This window comes from Sinocyclocheilus rhinocerous, unplaced genomic scaffold (genome assembly GCF_001515625.1).
Source record: "Sinocyclocheilus rhinocerous isolate Xijiao unplaced genomic scaffold, SAMN03320098_v1.1 scaffold974, whole genome shotgun sequence".
In the NCBI taxonomy this organism is placed as follows: Eukaryota; Metazoa; Chordata; class Actinopteri; order Cypriniformes; family Cyprinidae; genus Sinocyclocheilus; species Sinocyclocheilus rhinocerous.
In genome coordinates this window covers 453109-471695 of record NW_015627262.1, presented here as the reverse complement: position 1 = coordinate 471695, position 18587 = coordinate 453109, and the positions used below count along the sequence as shown (strand labels likewise).

The 18587-nt window shown below is 39.1% G+C and overlaps 1 protein-coding gene across 1 annotated transcript in view; it reads left to right on the top strand.

The window, feature by feature from the left end:
- Positions 1 to 18587, top strand: part of LOC107726703 (fibronectin type-III domain-containing protein 3a-like) — a 70516-nt gene that overhangs the window by 12933 nt on the left and 38996 nt on the right. Inside the window, exon 2 of the mRNA XM_016536397.1 lies at positions 7557 to 7710. Coding sequence (XP_016391883.1) covers positions 7597 to 7710 — 114 coding nt within the window. The 5' untranslated portion in view covers positions 7557 to 7596. The remainder of the gene's footprint in view (positions 1 to 7556; positions 7711 to 18587) is intronic.

The window sequence follows — 18587 nt, the reverse complement described above, 5'->3', positions numbered from 1 at the left end:
ACCCCCGGCCCCCCCCCCCAATTTTCTCATTACACCTCTTAATAGGAAGCCGTCACCTCCAGTGTCTGACCTTTTGCCCTTCCAAGAACAGATTTGCACCCTTAGGCCATGCTCCACTGTTAGCGTCATCCGCTGTCTTGCTGAGAGGAGGAATTAGACCACAGAAAGCACTCAACTGTAGCGCTTAGAGAGAGTGAGCGCTGACTTCTACCTTCTTGCGGTCTTTTCTTTTTTCTTTTTGCCCCCCGCCGTGGCCTCCCTCGTATTATGGTGTTGCATTTTCAAAATAGCAGGTTTACAACTGGAAAGAAACATCGTATGTTGTTTCTCGTTTTCTTTGTTACTCAACACTTGTGCACTGGAATTACCTGACTGTTAAATCAGTGGGCCTTCAAATATGTTATGAGGTTGTAGCAGTCACAGAATTTCACTAGTCTGATACCAGTGCTAGATTGTTGATGCTAAATTCAACCAAAATACCAAAAGTAAAATTTATACTTCTGCGTCGAACCTACGCCATAGCCTACGCATAGACGCACACCCTACGTCGTAGCCTGACGTGCACCTCTCCAAAAATCTAACAGATCGTCAATTCTACGCAGACCGCAAGCGCTGTGATTGGTCTGCTAGAACCCCTCCCTCCGTATGCACTTGAGTTTTGTGTGTGATTATGTGCACTTTTAATGTCACATTACACCTCTTAATAGGAAGCCGTCACCTCCAGTGTCTGACCTTTTGCCCTTCCAAGAACAGATTTGCACCCTTAGGCCATGCTCCACTGTTAGCGTCATCCGCTGTCTTGCTGAGAGGAGGAATTAGACCACAGAAAGCACTCAACTGTAGCGCTTAGAGAGAGTGAGCGCTGACTTCTACCTTCTTGCGGTCTTTTCTTTTTTCTTTTTGCCCCCCGCCGTGGCCTCCCTCGTATTATGGTGTTGCATTTTCAAAATAGCAGGTTTACAACTGGAAAGAAACATCGTATGTTGTTTCTCGTTTTCTTTGTTACTCAACACTTGTGCACTGGAATTACCTGACTGTTAAATCAGTGGGCCTTCAAATATGTTATGAGGTTGTAGCAGTCACAGAATTTCACTAGTCTGATACCAGTGCTAGATTGTTGATGCTAAATTCAACCAAAATACCAAAAGTAAAATTTATACTTCTGCGTCGAACCTACGCCATAGCCTACGCATAGACGCACACCCTACGTCGTAGCCTGACGTGCACCTCTCCAAAAATCTAACAGATCGTCAATTCTACGCAGACCGCAAGCGCTGTGATTGGTCTGCTAGAACCCCTCCCTCCGTATGCACTTGAGTTTTGTGTGTGATTATGTGCACTTTTAATGTCACACCTTCTTATATAAAATAAAACAAAGCAAAGAACAAGTGTCTTAACATTTATTATACTGCGCCGTCACGGCTATAATGCTTCCCCGATGAGCCGCTTCCTCTTCGGCTTTTACAGTGGTACTGCGGGTTACACCAGCAACATGCCCGTGGACACTGCTGACTAGTGGTTTACATGTGTACTGCACGTTGACGCGGACAACGACGCAGAAGTATAAATGAAAACTGACGCATAGCATACGGCGTAGGTCCGACGCAGAAGTATAAATCAGCCTTAAGTGAGTACAATTTTTTATCTAATTAATTACATAATGTTTCAATTTGGGCTAAGAAATTACCCCCCAAAAATTATTAAAAGTAAATTTAAAATTTAATATTTTGATTCAACATTATTACACAAATGTTTAAAGCTATGTGGCCGTAACATTGTTTTCAGGAGCTGCATTTGAAGTGGCATTTAGGTATACAGTATGTACACAGACTGTTCAGAGGTGGCATGAATGCAATTACAATTGCATAAATGCTGTGATATTAATTGGTTTAAAAAAACGGAATATTGAAATATGAAATATTTTTTGTAAATACATAAAATAATACTCTAAAAAAAAAAAAATGAAAATAGAAACTTGTTTATTGAACTCTTGTATAAAATCAGCATCACGTTTATAATGATGCAGATATTCATGAAAAAACTGTTGCTTGTGTGATATTGCTGAACTATGTCATAGGTATGAATAAAAGACAAAAAACCCATACAGGGGCATTTTTTACTCGTATATCTTGAATTTTAGGGGCATATAACTGAATTCTGATCAGAGATCAAACAGTCAGTCATCCTGCATCAGCAACTACATGCAAGCCAAGGCGATGAACAGGTTTGAGCAAGGGTGGGGTGCGTTGGATGTGTTAATTTTAGAGAGACATGTATGTACACTGCACTCTAAAAAATGCTGGGTTGTTTCAACCCAACTTTGGACAACCCAACATTTTTTCGAGTGTGCCGTTCAAAAGTTCGGGATCAGTAAGATTTGATTACCTATTAAAATTGTCCTATGCTTATGAAGGCTGCATTTACAGGTGCATCTCAATAAATTAGAATGTCGTGGAAAAGTTCATTTATTTCAGTAATTCAACTCAAATTGTGAAACTCGTGTATTAAATAAATTCAATGCACACAGACTGAAGTAGTTTAAAACCAACCGAGAGAACCGCAGCCTTATGAGGATTGTCAAGCAAAATCGATTCAAGAATTTGAGTGAACTTCACAAGGAATGGACTGAGGCTGGGGTCAAGGCATCAAGAGCCACCACACACAGACGTGTCAAGGAATTTGGCTACAGTTGTCGTATTCCTCTTGTTAAGCCACTCCTGAACCACAGACAACGTCAGAGGCGTCTTACCTGGGCTAAGGAGAAGAACTGTACTGTTGCCCAGTGGTCCAAAGTCCTCTTTTCAGATGAGAGCAAGTTTTGTATTTCATTTGGAAACCAAGGTCCTAGAGTCTGGAGGAAGGGTGGAGAAGCTCATAGTCCAAGTTGCTTGAAGTCCAGTGTTAAGTTTCCACAGTCTGTGATGATTTGGGGTGCAATGTCATCTGCTGGTGTTGGTCCATTGTGTTTTTTGAAAACCAGCGTCACTGCACCCGTTTACCAAGAAGTTTTGGAGCACTTCATGCTTCCTTCTGCTGGCCAGCTTTTTGAAGATGCTGATTTCATTTTCCAGCAGGATTTGGTACCTGCCCACACTGCCAAAAGCACCAAAAGTTGGTTAAATGACCATGGTGTTGGTGTGCTTGACTGGCCAGCAAACTCACCAGACCTGAACCCCATAGAGAATCTATGGGGTATTGTCAAGAGGAAAATGAGAAACAAGAGACCAAAAAATGCAGATGAGCTGAAGGCCACTGTCAAAGAAACCTGGGCTTCCATGCCACCTCAGCAGTGCCACAAACTGATCACCTCCATGCCATGCCGAATTGAGGCAGTAATTAAAGCAAGAGGAGCCCCTACCAAGTATTGAGTACATGTGCAGTAAATGAACATACTTTCCAGAAGGCTAACAATTCACTAAAAATGTTTTTTTTTGTTGGTCTTATGAAGTATTCTAATTTGTTGAGAGTGAATTGGTGGGTTTTTGTTAAATGTGAGCCAAAATCATCACAATTAAAAGAACCAAAGACTTAAACTACTTCAGTCTGTGTGCATTGAATTTATTTAATACACGAGTTTCACAATTTGAGTTGAATTACTGAAATGAACTTTTCCACGACATTCTAATTTATTGAGATGCACCTGTATTTGATCAAAAATACAGAAAAAAACTGTAAAATTATGAAATATTACAATTTATAATAATAATGTGTTCTTTTTTAATATACTTTAAAACATAATTTATTGCTGTGATCAAAGCTGAATTTTCAGCATCATTACTCCAGTCTTCAGTGTCACATGATCCTTCAGAAATCATTCTAATATGTTGATTTATTATCAATGTTAGAAACTAAATTAAATTATATTTTAAAGTATATTAAAATAGAATTCTTTTATTTTAAATTGCAATAATATTTCACAATTTTATAGTTTTTTCTGTATTTTTGATCAAATAAATGCAGCCTTGATGAGCAGAAGAAACTTCTTTAAAAAAACATGAAAATTCTTACTGATCCCAAACTTTTGAATGGCAGTGTATATGTATATATTTATCTATTTTGTGTGAAAAAGGCTATATGTCTTGCATTCATGGAACTACTATATACTGAAAGCGAGCAAAGAACATGTACATTATCATATCGTCACTGACTTCAGTGTAGCACGAGTTTAAGCACTCTCAAAAAACTTCGGGTATAATCAATAAAGCTGCCTACACTGTGAAATTAACATCTTATTTGCATTATATGCACATCTGCACACTTTCTAAAAGAATTCAGTCAGCGAATGGGTGCACCTGAACAGAACACTAATCTGAAAGCCTCAGCCCTATTGCGCATTACTGTAATATTAAAGGTTACAATTAACAACTGAGTCTGAACTATTAAATTCAATTATTTATTTTTTATATAATTGATATAATAATAATAATAATATATAATTGATATAATTATAATAATAATAATTAACACTCATTTAAAAAATTGAGGGCAAAAATGTAAATTGCACACAAGGCAGTTTTACATGAACTTATAAAGAAAAATTTTAATGTGTTATCTGTAATTGTAAAATTATGTTTCTACTCTAATTTGTTGAAATATAATTGCACACAGTGGCTTTCATAACTTGTATTCAGCAAAGATGCATTCATTTGTTTATAAGTGACAGTAAAGACAATGATATAAAGGTTACAGAAGATGCTATAATAATTATTATAAGACTTATTATAAGAATTATAAATAATAATTTATAAATAAAATAATTATTTTTTCGAATTGTTAGTTATATATAAAAAGCTTCAAGGTTTTGAAGTTTAATATAATTAACATTTAACAAGTAATTAAATTAGTTAATTTTAAAGTAATTACATTTATTAAAAAAGAGAAACATTAGAATAAAGATACAGGGTGCATGTTTAGAAATTTTTATTAATAAAATAATATTGAATTAAAATAATAAAAAAGTGGCTTTCAAAATCCCTTACTCAAGTTATACATTTATTTTTTATTTTTTGAAGAAAATTTCAGTGGTGATTGCTTGTGAAAAAACTGTCCACCATGATACTTGAGTGCTGATGGTGTTTGCCAGAGTAGCTGTGCAGTTGCTAAGGTGTTCTGAGTGGTTGTTAGCGCATTGTAGTTACTATGGTGTCTTGGGTGGTTGTTTCCTGGCCCAAGTCAAAGAGCACAGCCCCAAGTTTCTATGATTCCTGAGCCTAGATATGGCTCTGGTTCCACCTTCACTTCATAGAGTCTGTAGGATTTTCTATCCCTGTCAACATCTGCCAGGCAAGAACTGGAAGTCTGACTGTAGAAAAAAAAAAAAAACTCCTGAATTTATGAGGTTAAAAATGTTGCATGATGGCTTCAATATACCATATTTTAGTGTTGACTTGGAAGGAAAGTACCAAACATGTTGTGCACAAGGTCCGACTGAATTAAACCCCACTGACAGGCGCAGGTGCTGCATTTGCCCATCTTCCTAAAGCCTGTGTCTGCTGAAAAGCGGTTTGTTAAGTCTCAGCAGGATTCGTCTTATTGAGCATCACCCCCATAACCTGACTTTGTGCGTGGGTTTAAGTACGGGACTAGCTAACGGATTAGGCTGATCACTGCGGCCGGCGAGAACGCATGCGCTAGATACTAATGAGCTTCAAGGACACATGCCATTTCCTCCTTATTACCTTCTGCTTGTGACTCATTGCGAGGCTGATACATAGGAGAGAGAGCGTGCTCACACTGGGCCGTACTCCATACTATGAGTTGATTAGTTAATTTGAATTCGTTTCAGAGTGCGTGCGTGTGGACGTGGCAGGAAACAAATGGCGAATTTTCATTCCTCTGCTGCGTGGCACCCAGACAGGTCAAGCAGTCCCAGAGTACAATGAATGGAGCTTAAAATAGTTTATACTTTCTCTTACACACAGTTCTAAAATAAGAAAGAAGTGGAGATCGCTGCCTCTTGTGTTTGATGTCCCACTTCATGCTCAAAACCACGACTGACCCTGAGAAGACAATACAGTTTTCTGAACGGCCTGACTATTATAGCTAAGTACCAGGGCACAAATTAGTCAATGGAAATAGTTTGTGTTTTTATTGTTCTTCCCCTGTAAAGTTATGCATGTGTAAATTCAGCAGTGAGCGTGCTCACACTGGGCCGTACTCCATACTATGAGTTGATTAGTTAATTTGAATTCGTTTCAGAGTGCGTGCGTGTGGACGTGGCAGGAAACAAATGGCGAATTTTCATTCCTCTGCTGCGTGGCACCCAGACAGGTCAAGCAGTCCCAGAGTATCTTGAATGGAGCTTAAAATAGTTTATACTTTCTCTTACACACAGTTCTAAAATAAGAAAGAAGTGGAGATCGCTGCCTCTTGTGTTTGATGTCCCACTCCATGCTTGAAACCACGACTGACCCTGAGAAGACAATACAGTTTTCTGAACGGCCTGACTATTATAGCTAAGTACCAGAGCACAAATTAGTCAATGGAAATAGTTTGTGTTTTTATTGTTCTTCCCCTGTAAAGTTATGCATGTGTAAATTCAGCAGTGTAATTAAGTCGAGCCTAAAGGATGTCCGTGACACTGTGGGTGTAAGGTTAAAAATGACCTCATGAGCAATGGAATGAGATAATGCTAATGCGATGCTCAGGTTTGGAATCAACAATTAAATGGCTCTCCACAATAAACTTTATATAGCACTTTTTTATTTCAATTTCTTGCAGGGTTATTTATAGGGACTGCTGCTACACTGCTGTTCAAACGTTTGAGGTCAGTAAGATACTGGTTTTGAAGAAAAAGGATTACTTAACCAACACTTTAGGATTGTTAAAAATTGATATTGATAAAAAGTGAGAAGTGTATTTCAAATAAATGCTGTACTTTTGAACTTTCTATTCATCAAAGTCCATAAAAACCTGTAGCATGGTTTCCACAAAAATATTATGCAGCACAACTGTTTTCAACATAATAATCAGCATATTAAAATGATTACTGAAGAATAATGTGACACTGAAGTAATGATACATTGTCATTATCTAGTTAAATCTTGTACTTAAATTGTGAGGAGGTAAATATTTCACAGTTTGAAATATACATGCGTGCATGCAGCCATTGTGGAGATTTTGAGCGAGTGGTTGTTAGGGGTGTCGAAATTAATCGTTTCAACGATGCATCGCGATGCAGACAAGGACGATTCGGTATCAGTTCAGTAATAGACCATAACCGATTATAACGTACTGACGCTTTTCTGATGTCATTTGTCGTGGTAGCATACATTAGGCGCGTTCGGCTTGAAGCGTCGCTGCGTAGAATGATCAGTGTATGACATCAAGTACCGCGAGAGCGATAAGAGAGCAGACAGATCCTTATGCTTTCGAATCGCTCTCGCGGTTTATGTCATACACTGATCATTCTAGGCAGCGCCGCTTCAAATCGAACTCGCCTGATGGTGGAGGGAGGCGAGACGCGAGTAATTAAAAATGCTCCAACTACTTTAAAAGCCGACATCTGGGCAAATTTGGTGAAATTGAATTATTGACTGAATTCTTTGTGGTTTCAGGAGCAAGCAGTGCCTCCCCTGTAGTGTGGATGAGGAAGTCATGGATGACCACACCTCCCCACTGGAGTCCGACCAGTTGCTCAGCCACGACATCCCAATGCTCACCTCCCCGCCGCACCCGCCCAACATCGTCAACGGAGAGGGACCACAACAGGTAGGATAAATCAGCATCGCTTCTTCATGCTCACTTGTGTGTTCTCTGTCAAGTCTATAAGCTATGTTCTGCAGAAAAAGCTATTTTCTACCTAGTAGACTGCTGAAGTTCTGCTGAAATAATTTCTCATGGCAAACTCACTTATATGGTTCTGTTGAACCCAGGAGAGCAAGCTGAGCCAGGTCTGTCTGTTGATAATAATGATCGTCATCATATTATGAGAAAGAGTGGGCAATATAGTTAATGTTGATGTATATCAATATTAATATATTTTAGATTTTGTACTAAAACATTTTAAATCATGCAAAATGGCATGCTGGTATTTTGTGCCCTGATAATTTGGAGTTGTGACACTTACACTGCTCACTTTCTCTAAAATAACTTATCTACTCTATTTGCCACATTTTCTGCTGAGGTCAGACACTTTCTCTAGGGATGCCCAGTAGGGATGTAACGATTACCGGTTTGACGATAAATCGTGCTAAAATACACCACGGTTAGTATTAACGTTTCGTATTTTAATTAATCACTATAACCGTATTCGTTTACCGCGATTTGAACAACTGAGGATAAATAAATACTGTACTGCACAGGGCTCCAGTGTGTGACCAAATGGGCACATTTTGCGATAATTTTTTCTGCCGGTGCGACTAAATTTTGTGTCCGGTCGCACTGGCGCGACCTCCGCATTGTTTAACTCATAAGCGCTGCATTTCTGTTGCATATGAGAAACATGAAACGGCTAACGAAACTGAAAGCATAAAGAAACCGCGCTACTCGTTTGAACTGCGCAGCGCTTATAGAGTGTAGAGCCTGGTTTATACTCGCCGCGTCAGCAGGAGCGCGAAGCTGCGTGCAGCAAAAATGACGCGAATATTGAGGAAACGATGGATGGGTTTCATGCTAAAGTAAAAGACCGCTTCTTAAACCAAAGGTAAACATGTTGGTATTCTTGTGGGGGGAAAAAATATTTACATTCTCAACTCTTTACGTTTATTTATTACATGACCGACGAAGGTATGCATGAATAATCACTAAGCGCCGCATTTTGACACATTTTTGCGTGTATTTGACCGTTTAGGCGCGCACCTTGAGCTAAAAGATGACTTTACATGTCTGTGTTCTGTTCCGAGCGCATATATCTTCCTGAGGATATATCTTCTCTTTCAAGCTTTTAAAAACATGAATAAATATACTTATATAAATTAAGCATGTCCCATTTTGCAAAAGTCACGTTACATAATTTTACTGATTTGCACGTGAAATTGGGCTTTTATGGAGGAACGATAGCGCTGGAAAAGGGGGCGGAATGGGGGCGTAATAATCGTTTTATCTCGATTATTGTATTTTCATAATCGTTGGAGGCCAAAATCGAAATATTTTGAATTTGTCTTTTGTTTGATTAATATTAAGCACACAGTCGCAGCAGGAAAATAGCCCGCTGTCACTTTAAGAGATCCAATTTACCAATTTAACGGATCCAATTTACCGTTACACGCGTATTTTCATTCTCAACTCTTTACGTTCATTTATTATGTGACCGACGAAGGTATACATGAATAATCACTAAGCGCCGCATTTTGACACATTTTTGCGTGTATTTGACCGTTTAGGCGCGCACCTTGAGCTAAAAGATGACTTTACATGTCTGTGTTCTGTTCCGAGCGCATATATCTTCCTGAGGATATATCTTCTCTTTCAAGCTTTTAAAAACATAAATAAATATACTTATATAAATTAAGCATGTCCCATTTTGCAAAAGTCACGTTACATAATTTTACTGATTTGCACGTGAAATTGGGCTTTTATGGAGGAACGATAGCGCTGGAAAAGGGGGCGGAATGGGGGCGTAATAATCGTTTTATCTCGATTATTGTATTTTCATAATCGTTGGAGGCCAAAATCGAAATAGTTTTTCGATTAATTGCTCAGTCCTCATGTAACGATTCACTCAACTCAAGATTCTATTCACGGTTTTTATTTCACGATTCGATTTTCTCACAATTTTTTTTAAACAAAATTTGATTGAACAAATTATACAGTAAATGAAAAGGTGTCATTTTATTAGGCTATTGCTGCACGTTTCTTTGTGAAATTGAAATATAACAAAACTAAATGTAAATTTTAAAACAAACCCACAAATAAAAGAAATGTCTTAATATGAACAAACTATGGCTTTGTCTGTGCTCTTTCCACTTAAAATTGGAGGCAACCACTGGATTTTAATCATGATCCAAACAAAGATGCAGCATACATGCAGCATGAGTAGTTTTTAATCTAAATTAGACTGTATAATTTTGAAATTTGAAGAAAAAACAGAATGGTCTGACTTTAGTTTTGTGAAAATATACTACATAAAACATATCTGAACGAAACAGCAGATGAGCTGAATGAGATGCAGATTCACTCTTTGACAGCAGGTGGCGCTGATGAACAGCAATGATACAGTGTTTACTGGGTTACCACTGTAAACAAAGCAGAGCTGCGTAGGGATGGGCGATACCTCTTATTTTATTTTCGATCCGATACCGATATTTTCAAGCCCAGTATCGTCAATATCGATACCGATACCTATAAACCAGGGGCGGAGCCGGGGGTGGCCAGGGCCAGCTGCGCCTATGAACACTACTTTAATATGCATTGTTCAGAGGCAAGATGAAAAGAAAATACCACGTATACCTTTTATTGGCAGTTAGGTAGTCAGTTCCCCTCAAATCTCAACCGATTTGAATCGTCACATATTTTAATCGATTTCCGGCTTGCGGTTAATTGTTACATCCCTAACGGTGAACACTGTTCATTTACGTGCAAGCAGCTCAGCTCCTTATAAAACCTTAATTAATAAATACCAGTATCAGCTGATTTTAAGATGACATGGAAGCTAATCAGTATCAGCTGTAAATTTTTGATCAGAATAGACTATCTACGTCACACAAGGATGGTGTGTACAAGGGGGAAATAAAAAATGCATTTATGATCATTGTGATATTCATGACTGTGCTTATTTTAATTAAAAAAATACATTGTTACTAGGGCTGTGCGATTAATCGAAATCGAATCGAAATCGCGATTTGAGACGTTGCGATTTCCTAATCGCAAAGCCTGCGATATGGACGCGATATTACTCTGTTCCAGAGCATATGCATGACTGCCAGCCTTGAGTTGCAGTCTTACTAACCAATAGAGTGAGCGCACCTCCGTTCTCCCCAATCAGCACTGCTCTAGCCAACTGCGTAAACACCCACCATTTAAAAAAAAAAAAAAAACCGCAAGCGGGAGAGAGACAGAGTGGGATTATGGCGTCTACTGGGTCAGATCGATAGTTAGGCAAATTAAAACTAAAGAAAAACGTATGCAACTTAAGCTTCGAAATGACAGACAACGAACAAAACAGGTACGGTAATTTTACTTTGCAAATTTAAAATCGCAAATCAAATCGCAATCGCAATATCTGTCAAAAAAATCGCAATTTGATATTTTCCCCCAAATCGCACAGCCCTAATTGTTACCTCTGTTTTTTTTTTTGTTAGTTTTTTTTCAGTCGCTGCACTGCAATTCTTCTTGTGATTAGTATGCTTAAAGTGTTACTATTCCGTCATCGTAGATAAGGAATGGTGTGACTCCCAAAGTGTCAGCATCAGTTCTTGTGGCTCTGGTCTGTCCTTACGTCACTGACCCTGACCCAGCGCAGAAACGTGTGATATAGGAGTTACGGCCATGGAGAGGATCTGTCAATCCGTTGCTGCCTCCGAAGGCTGTCATGGCGAGAGTCAGTGCATGTGACGAGGCTGGGTGCCACCGCTGTCACTTTCATAGACGTCAGGCTGATTTCTTAAACCGCATAAACACATTTCATTACACCAAATACACAAAATAATGTTCTTTTTAGCAACATCATATGGCCCCTTTAAGTGACCGTGACTGCTGTTCTCAAAAGTGATGCATTTTCACCTTGTTTGAATGTGTCATACATTTCTGTGTTTTTTTTTTCTTTTTTTTCTTGGAAGCGGATTTCCAGTCCATCTTATTGGTAATTACCATTAATTCCAGACTAGACTTGTCGCTTGGCAAATTATAGTGCACTCAGATAAGTGTTAACCACTGTTTCAGATTCTTTAAGATATAAACCAAGTCTGAAGAATGTTGGAAGTTAAGGACGTTTTACTCACCCACTATGTGTAGTGGAAGTCTATCTAGGCTCGGCAAGGCCGTGTTGTTATTAGCGTGCTGTTGACTTTTCAACTCTTGCGGCGAGTTCCCAATCATCCTTATGGTCAGCTGAGCGCTTAGAGAAGCAGAAAATGCATACGCACTGTCCCCTGCTCCAATCTTCCATTCCTATGACCCTTGTCCCCATTCATTTTTATCACCTCCTGCTCGCCTCATTCATAAAACCACAAGTTGTGGAAGTGCATTGCCAAGCAAACTCATTTATAGAATTGGCTTCCGTAGAGCGTGGCATATGATGCCTTTTGCTTTTTTTTAAGCTTTATCCTAATTTTCTTGGTGTCTAGACAGTGGAAAGCAAGATTAGGATGCAGACGCTTTCTCTCGTTAGGGAACAGGTAGATGTTGTCTGTCAGGATCCAGATATGCAAGAGATAGCATGATGGGTTTCATGTCACGCCTCTTCAGCAGTGCAAGAATACAAATGAATCTTTGCTAGTGCGAAAAGCCAGGACTAGTTCAGTGTTAATCACCACGCAAGCGTGTGCCTGTCCCCGTGTTTGTTTGTGCCCTTGGCATTTCTCTTCATGTGTGGCCTTTTACGCCTACAACTAATCACGATCGTGGCGCCTCTCCAGGTGTGCGTTTGATGCTTGCAACAGGGAGAGCTCAAGGTAAAGTAAGTGTAACTAAGTGACTCCTGGTGTTAGCTGGTCTGTGTGTCAGAGGAAATGTGCTTGTGCAAGAGAGACTGGGTAAGCGGTACATGTGAGAATACGAAACTGACGGCAGGAGTTTTCTGAGTCCCCGTGACCCAGACCGAGTGACACATCCTGGCGAAAACAGTAGTGACAATGTGCCATGATGACTTATGCCTCTGACTTGACCTTTCCCACTGGACTCTCACTCAGCAACCGGGTTCCCTCCTCCCTCTTCCTGTGTGCCGCGTAGCACTTGTGCATTTGGCATCGCAGTTGAAACGAGGGGAACTAAATATCAGTGTGGAATACCCCTGGCAACAACGTTGCTGCTCTTTCATGAAAGCAAATTGGAGTGCGTGCACAGTGATTCACAGTTCCTATTCATTTCTCCCTCCTGCCTCGCCGCTCTGACTACGCCACCTATGTCTCTCCTCTCTGCTCCCTGCAGTCCTGCCTGCCTGTTTGTCTGTGCTAGAACCAGGACAAGATGAATCAGGCCGTTGTTTGTCAATGCTTACTAATAGCCCTGGTGCCCAGCTGTTCTCTTCATTGTAAAGATTTGGTGGAACCCTACTTTCTCCCTCCTCCCAGCAGCCGTCTGTAAGCACTGACGTCTGGCCTTTTTACACTTTCATTTATTTGCCTTTTCCTCCCTCTGCCTCGGGTCGTTTCAGGTTTTTATGTGGTCTTCAAACACTTTGGTTTGGTTTTATGTGCACAAGGCTTTTTGAAGCAGCAGTCAGGCTTACCTTAAGGGCAAAGACTCTAAGCAGGGTAGAATGGGCCACTCTGCAGGAAGTCTGTGCTGGATAAGAACAGAGTGATGTTAGTTGTGCCGAAAAGACCCTTGTATAAATGGCTCTAAATCGACCAGAAAGCACTGATATGTTTTTGATCCACTTTCCTTTTGATCTTGTACACTTTCTTGTTAACATTGTACTTGCCGCAGAAGAAAACTAACCAGTATAGCGAAACAAAAGCTTTTCTTGCCTAAAGCTGACAAAATGTTTATACTTTTATTGATTCGTAAATGCAATTAAAGTTGTTCCAATACATTCGGATCTTGATATATGACATTTGTTCTCAGGTTTTTCTTTGTTTATTTGGACATTGAAATAATTTGTTCTACAGTTCAGTTTGTAAAGAAATAAATAAGCGGAAAACTCTGAAACTGACATTTCCCAGTCAGCGTTAATTGTACGAATTCGCATCCTGGACAAAAATGAATCATGGTAAAGAGATGCCGAAACTGGTTCTAAAGGTTCAGTCTTTCTCACCAATACTATGGGAGTTTCTTCACAATTTTATTCTTGATTTAATTTATACTTTTATTGATTCGTAAATGCAATTAAAGTTGTTCCAATACATTCGGATCTTGATATATGACATTTGTTCTCAGGTTTTACTTTGTTTATTTGGACATTGAAATAATTTGTTCTACAGTTCAGTTTGTAAAGAAATAAATAAGCGGAAAACTCTGAAACTGACATTTCCCAGTCAGCGTTAATTGTACGAATCCGCATCCTGGACAAAAATTAATCATGGTAAAGAGATGCCGAAACTGGTTCTAAAGGTTCAGTCTTTCTCTCCAATACTATGGGAGTTTCTTCACAATTTTATTCTTGATTTAATTACGAAATTTTTTTTTTTTTTTTTGGTGAATGCATTGATCTACCTAATTAAACGGCTCTTTAGCACACAAAGAAATGACCCCCACCATGATGTGGATAATGAGGTAGGGCTGCACAATTAATCAAATTTTCTAATCGCAATTTCAATTATGGATGCCACAATTACGTAATCGTTCAAAGCGGCGATTAATCGTTCAAAGTCCACTTATGTTTTTCTGCACGCTTAAGATATGTTTTTTTCTTTCTACATGTTATCTTAAGGGTTTTTCCATTGTTTTAGTTTTAGTATAACATTATAGTACCATTCATATTTTTACTTTTTTATAATTTAAAGACGGGAATAATCGACAATTATGATTTTTGTCATAATCGTGCAGCCCTATAATGAGGCTATTTTTTTTTTGAGTGCGTCAGTCAGGTGATATGAAAGTGAAGAGCCCCCAACTCCCCACCGCTCCACTTAACGCCATCCTGCCGTGACGAGGTGGACAGAAGACGCACAGCTGGGCCTAAGGCCAGAGCTGGGGGTGGATTCATGTGTAGTGGCCGTGATACCACACAGTGCCTGAGTTACGGCCGTTCATCGAGCCGTGCCCTCTGAAACCATAAAATGGCTGAACCAAACATTAATCTTTCCCTTTGTTACCCCCCACATGTTACTCATTCCTGTGCTCAATGGTGAACTAAGCAATGTTTCCATAGCAATGAGATTCTGGCTTTCTCCCTCTCTCTAGTGGGTGTCTCACTTATCACCTAATAGGAGAGAAAATGGACAATTATTTGTAGAGCTGACAAAGTCATCTCAAGTAACCGTCTCCCATTCACTGTTGTGGAGCAGAATTCTCACTCTTGTCAGTACCATCATGTCAAAGGAGTTTGATCAATAGGGTGATGTTGCTTTCACATAATGACTCTGTACAATGCTGCTTCTCTCCCATTCACCTTTAGTTCAGCTTCACCTATACTATGTGTCATGAAATACAAATTGCAGATAGCAGTCCAGCTTTGATGCTAGCAGTTTATTCTGTGTAATCCTTCGAAGGATAAGGTCATACCTTGCAGAAGAGGTTTGTGCCTCAGGTTGACTGTCAGAGATCAGTTGCTTGTCACAATTTTGCATTTTGCTTTTACTACTCAAAAGTGCATCTTTTGTGAGAGTTTTTCTGCTTTACTTCTACATTCATTCTTTTAGCAGACACTTTTATCCAAACCTTTATTTTCTATTTTATTATAAAGCATTCCTTTCCTATAGATAATCACCTGTAATTGCTTTTCAAATGCAGTGAACAATGACTTCAGCTGATTACCATCAAATTCCTTATTGACACCTTTATTCAAGCTGACAATATTTAGCGGGAGCCTCTGTGTGCCACATCGGGTTTGAGGAGAACAAGTCAAGGAAGGAGGAGGAAATGGCAACTAACTGCAGAAGGCTTTATTGGACCAACAGCATCACCCATTGCTTTGGGTGTCAAGAAAACCGTCATCCTCAGAAACCATCAGTCATTGATGTCTTGAGGCTCTTTGCTATGTAAATCAATACGTTCTACAGTGTCACTGTAAGGCTCTTCTGCCAGAGCTCAGTTACCTGAGGCTATTTGAGCCCATGTCTTCATGGTTCTTGCTCTTTTCTGCATGGCACCAACATCCAGAGGCTCCTCTTCAATGTCACATATTTCTGTTTCGTGTCAGCTCAGCTGCAGTGCCACGTTGCCACACGGTAAACAATTAAAGAGGAACAAATAGTGAGGAACCTGAGCCCTGACTCATCGGAGAAGCACAGACGTCAGTTGCTAACAGCCGAGAACGCAAAGGCACCACTGGCCCATCTCCAGGGTAATAAAGCCAGTGCTAACCACTGTAGCTGTGTTTGCTAATCACTCTCGCTTCCCACTACCTCCTGATGGCCTTGTGCCTAAACCCGGCAAGTTCAGCCTTGCCATGACGCATTAGAGAAACAATGTTCCCATCTCTAATCTTTGCTCGTGCAAATCATTGTCACTCAACCACCTGGATGCTAAATCTCTTATCTGACATTTTACTGCCCCAATTTATAGTCTGAATATATTAAAGAAATTGGCTTCCAGTTTGCTTGAATATGTACAGATACAAAATAAGTACATGAACAGCTATTATACTAGAATGATGAGTCAGGATGATTGACTATTAAAGCTAAAAAAATTAATATTTTAGCGCTCATGCATGTAGGTGTGGAGATGCTTTTACCGAGCTAACTGTGGCAGTAACGGTGCATCATGAATTGACACCCTCACAATGCAAATGTAGCAGCATCGTCGTGACGTTCCACAGCATTAGAGTAAATTAATCGGCGCAAATAATAAATTTCAAGACGATTATAATAAAAATAAAAAAGAATGGCAGATATTTAGGCCAAAGTGGGCGGAGATGAAAATATGTCATTATTTTATCTTTGTTATTAAAAAATAAAAACAAAGATGCACATTACAAATACACATATTATACAAATAAAACAAACAGTGCTTTATTTTTCGGGTACAGTAAGTGTATTTAGCAGTAACATTCAAGAAATGTAATGAACAAATATAAAAATAGAACACTACATACACTTCACTGTATAAATCATACATTGATTCTTATTAAAGCAACTGTATTAAAGTTCTTCAGTCAAGAGCAGTGTGATTATTATTTTTTTTTTCTTTTTCTTTTTGTGTTTTGTTGTTTTATTAATAATTTATTTTTGGGATAGTTCACCCAAAAATGAAATTTATGTCATCATTTACCCACTTTCAAGTTGATTTAAACCTGAATGAATTTCTTTCTTCTGTTGAACATAAGTTATTTTGAAGAATTCAAAGACCAGCAACTCTTTGGTTACCCTTATTCTTCAAAATATCTTCTTTTGTGTTCAGCACAAGAAAGCGATTAATACTGGTTTGGGACAACATGAGAGTGAGTAAATAATTTTAATTAATGACAAGCGGCAGCATGTTTACTACAGTCTGCTGTCACTTTAAGACCTGCACACGTCTAATATACAGGCACGCATCCGTTGTTCTCTCAACTGTTGACTTTCACTTTGGACATAACCAACTGTGTTTATATGTAAACCTTGTGTGTTTTTGACAGTATTAGCACAATTAGACGTGAAAGTTAACTTCAGTAATCAGTAAAAAGTCCAGTAATCAGGAGCTGTTTGACAGGCTTTTTAGTGTGCGCAAGCTTCAGGTGTACATGCTCAGAAAAAGCGAGCAAGGCTTTAAAGCACATGCAAATAATGTACTTTTGTGATTGCGAAGTGCAGTGTCCCGTGAGTGTAACTCTACTGCCGAGTTAACATTTGATGTGAATGTATGTCACGTTGAACAGTAGCCTATATTGAGACGGAGGCGCCAGAACTGCTACTGATAGAATGTACGCTGTAGCACGATACTACGATAATTCTTCAAAAGCTGATCGTGGAGACATTTTAATCGTCCACGATCAAAAATTGTCATATTGCGCACACCCCTGGCAAGGACTATAAGAAGTTTTAAGCTTAGCTATTTAGCATATACATTTGTTGAATATTTGTCAGTTAGGGGTCTGCTACATTTGTTTTAAACTAGTTTAATTATACAGGGTTTCCTTAACCAACTAGTTGTTCAAGCAACCCATCAACTATCCAACTGTCAACTATAAATTTCCAAGATGTGATTTTGCATGTCCCTGTAGCTGTACTCTTTCTTACAGGTTTAAGGAAAACAAATGTCTTGTTGGACTAATCTGGTTTTGACTGCAACACACAGGTCAGGTATTTGAGAACTCAATAAGTAAAGGGACTGATTTTTGGGATCAGTGCTATATAAAAGACTGCAAGCTGCCTTTGGGCATTCCCATCATAAGAGGAAGTTCTAGTCTAAGTACTGTTTTTTGTAGTTTGAGAAATGTCAGAGAAACTCGAATCTTCTTTTACCTCCCTTCTGTATAGAAGATTATGAAGGACAAGCTTAATTGTTCTTTTTCAAAAGGAAACAGGTAGGTTCATATTATCCAGGGATGTCACTACTATTTAGGGTTGGGAATCGAAAATCGATTCCGATTCCAGAATCAGATACTTAAGGTCAGGAATCAGATACTTGTTGTCAAATTAAAGGTGCCATAGAATGCATTGATACAATATTTAAAATTGTTCTCTGATATCTACATAGAAGGTATGTGGCTTAGGTAAGGGCAAAATATCTCCAGAAACGGTTTTACATGTCCATTTACAGCCCTAGGATTTGTCCCTAGAATGAAATGGCCTGTTTTTACCTTATTTGGAAGGGTCATGAATAATAAAGTTGAGCTCTGCTCTGATTGGCTGTTTCACAGTGCGGCTCAATGTTGAGCTCTGCTCTGATTGGCTGTTTCACAGTGC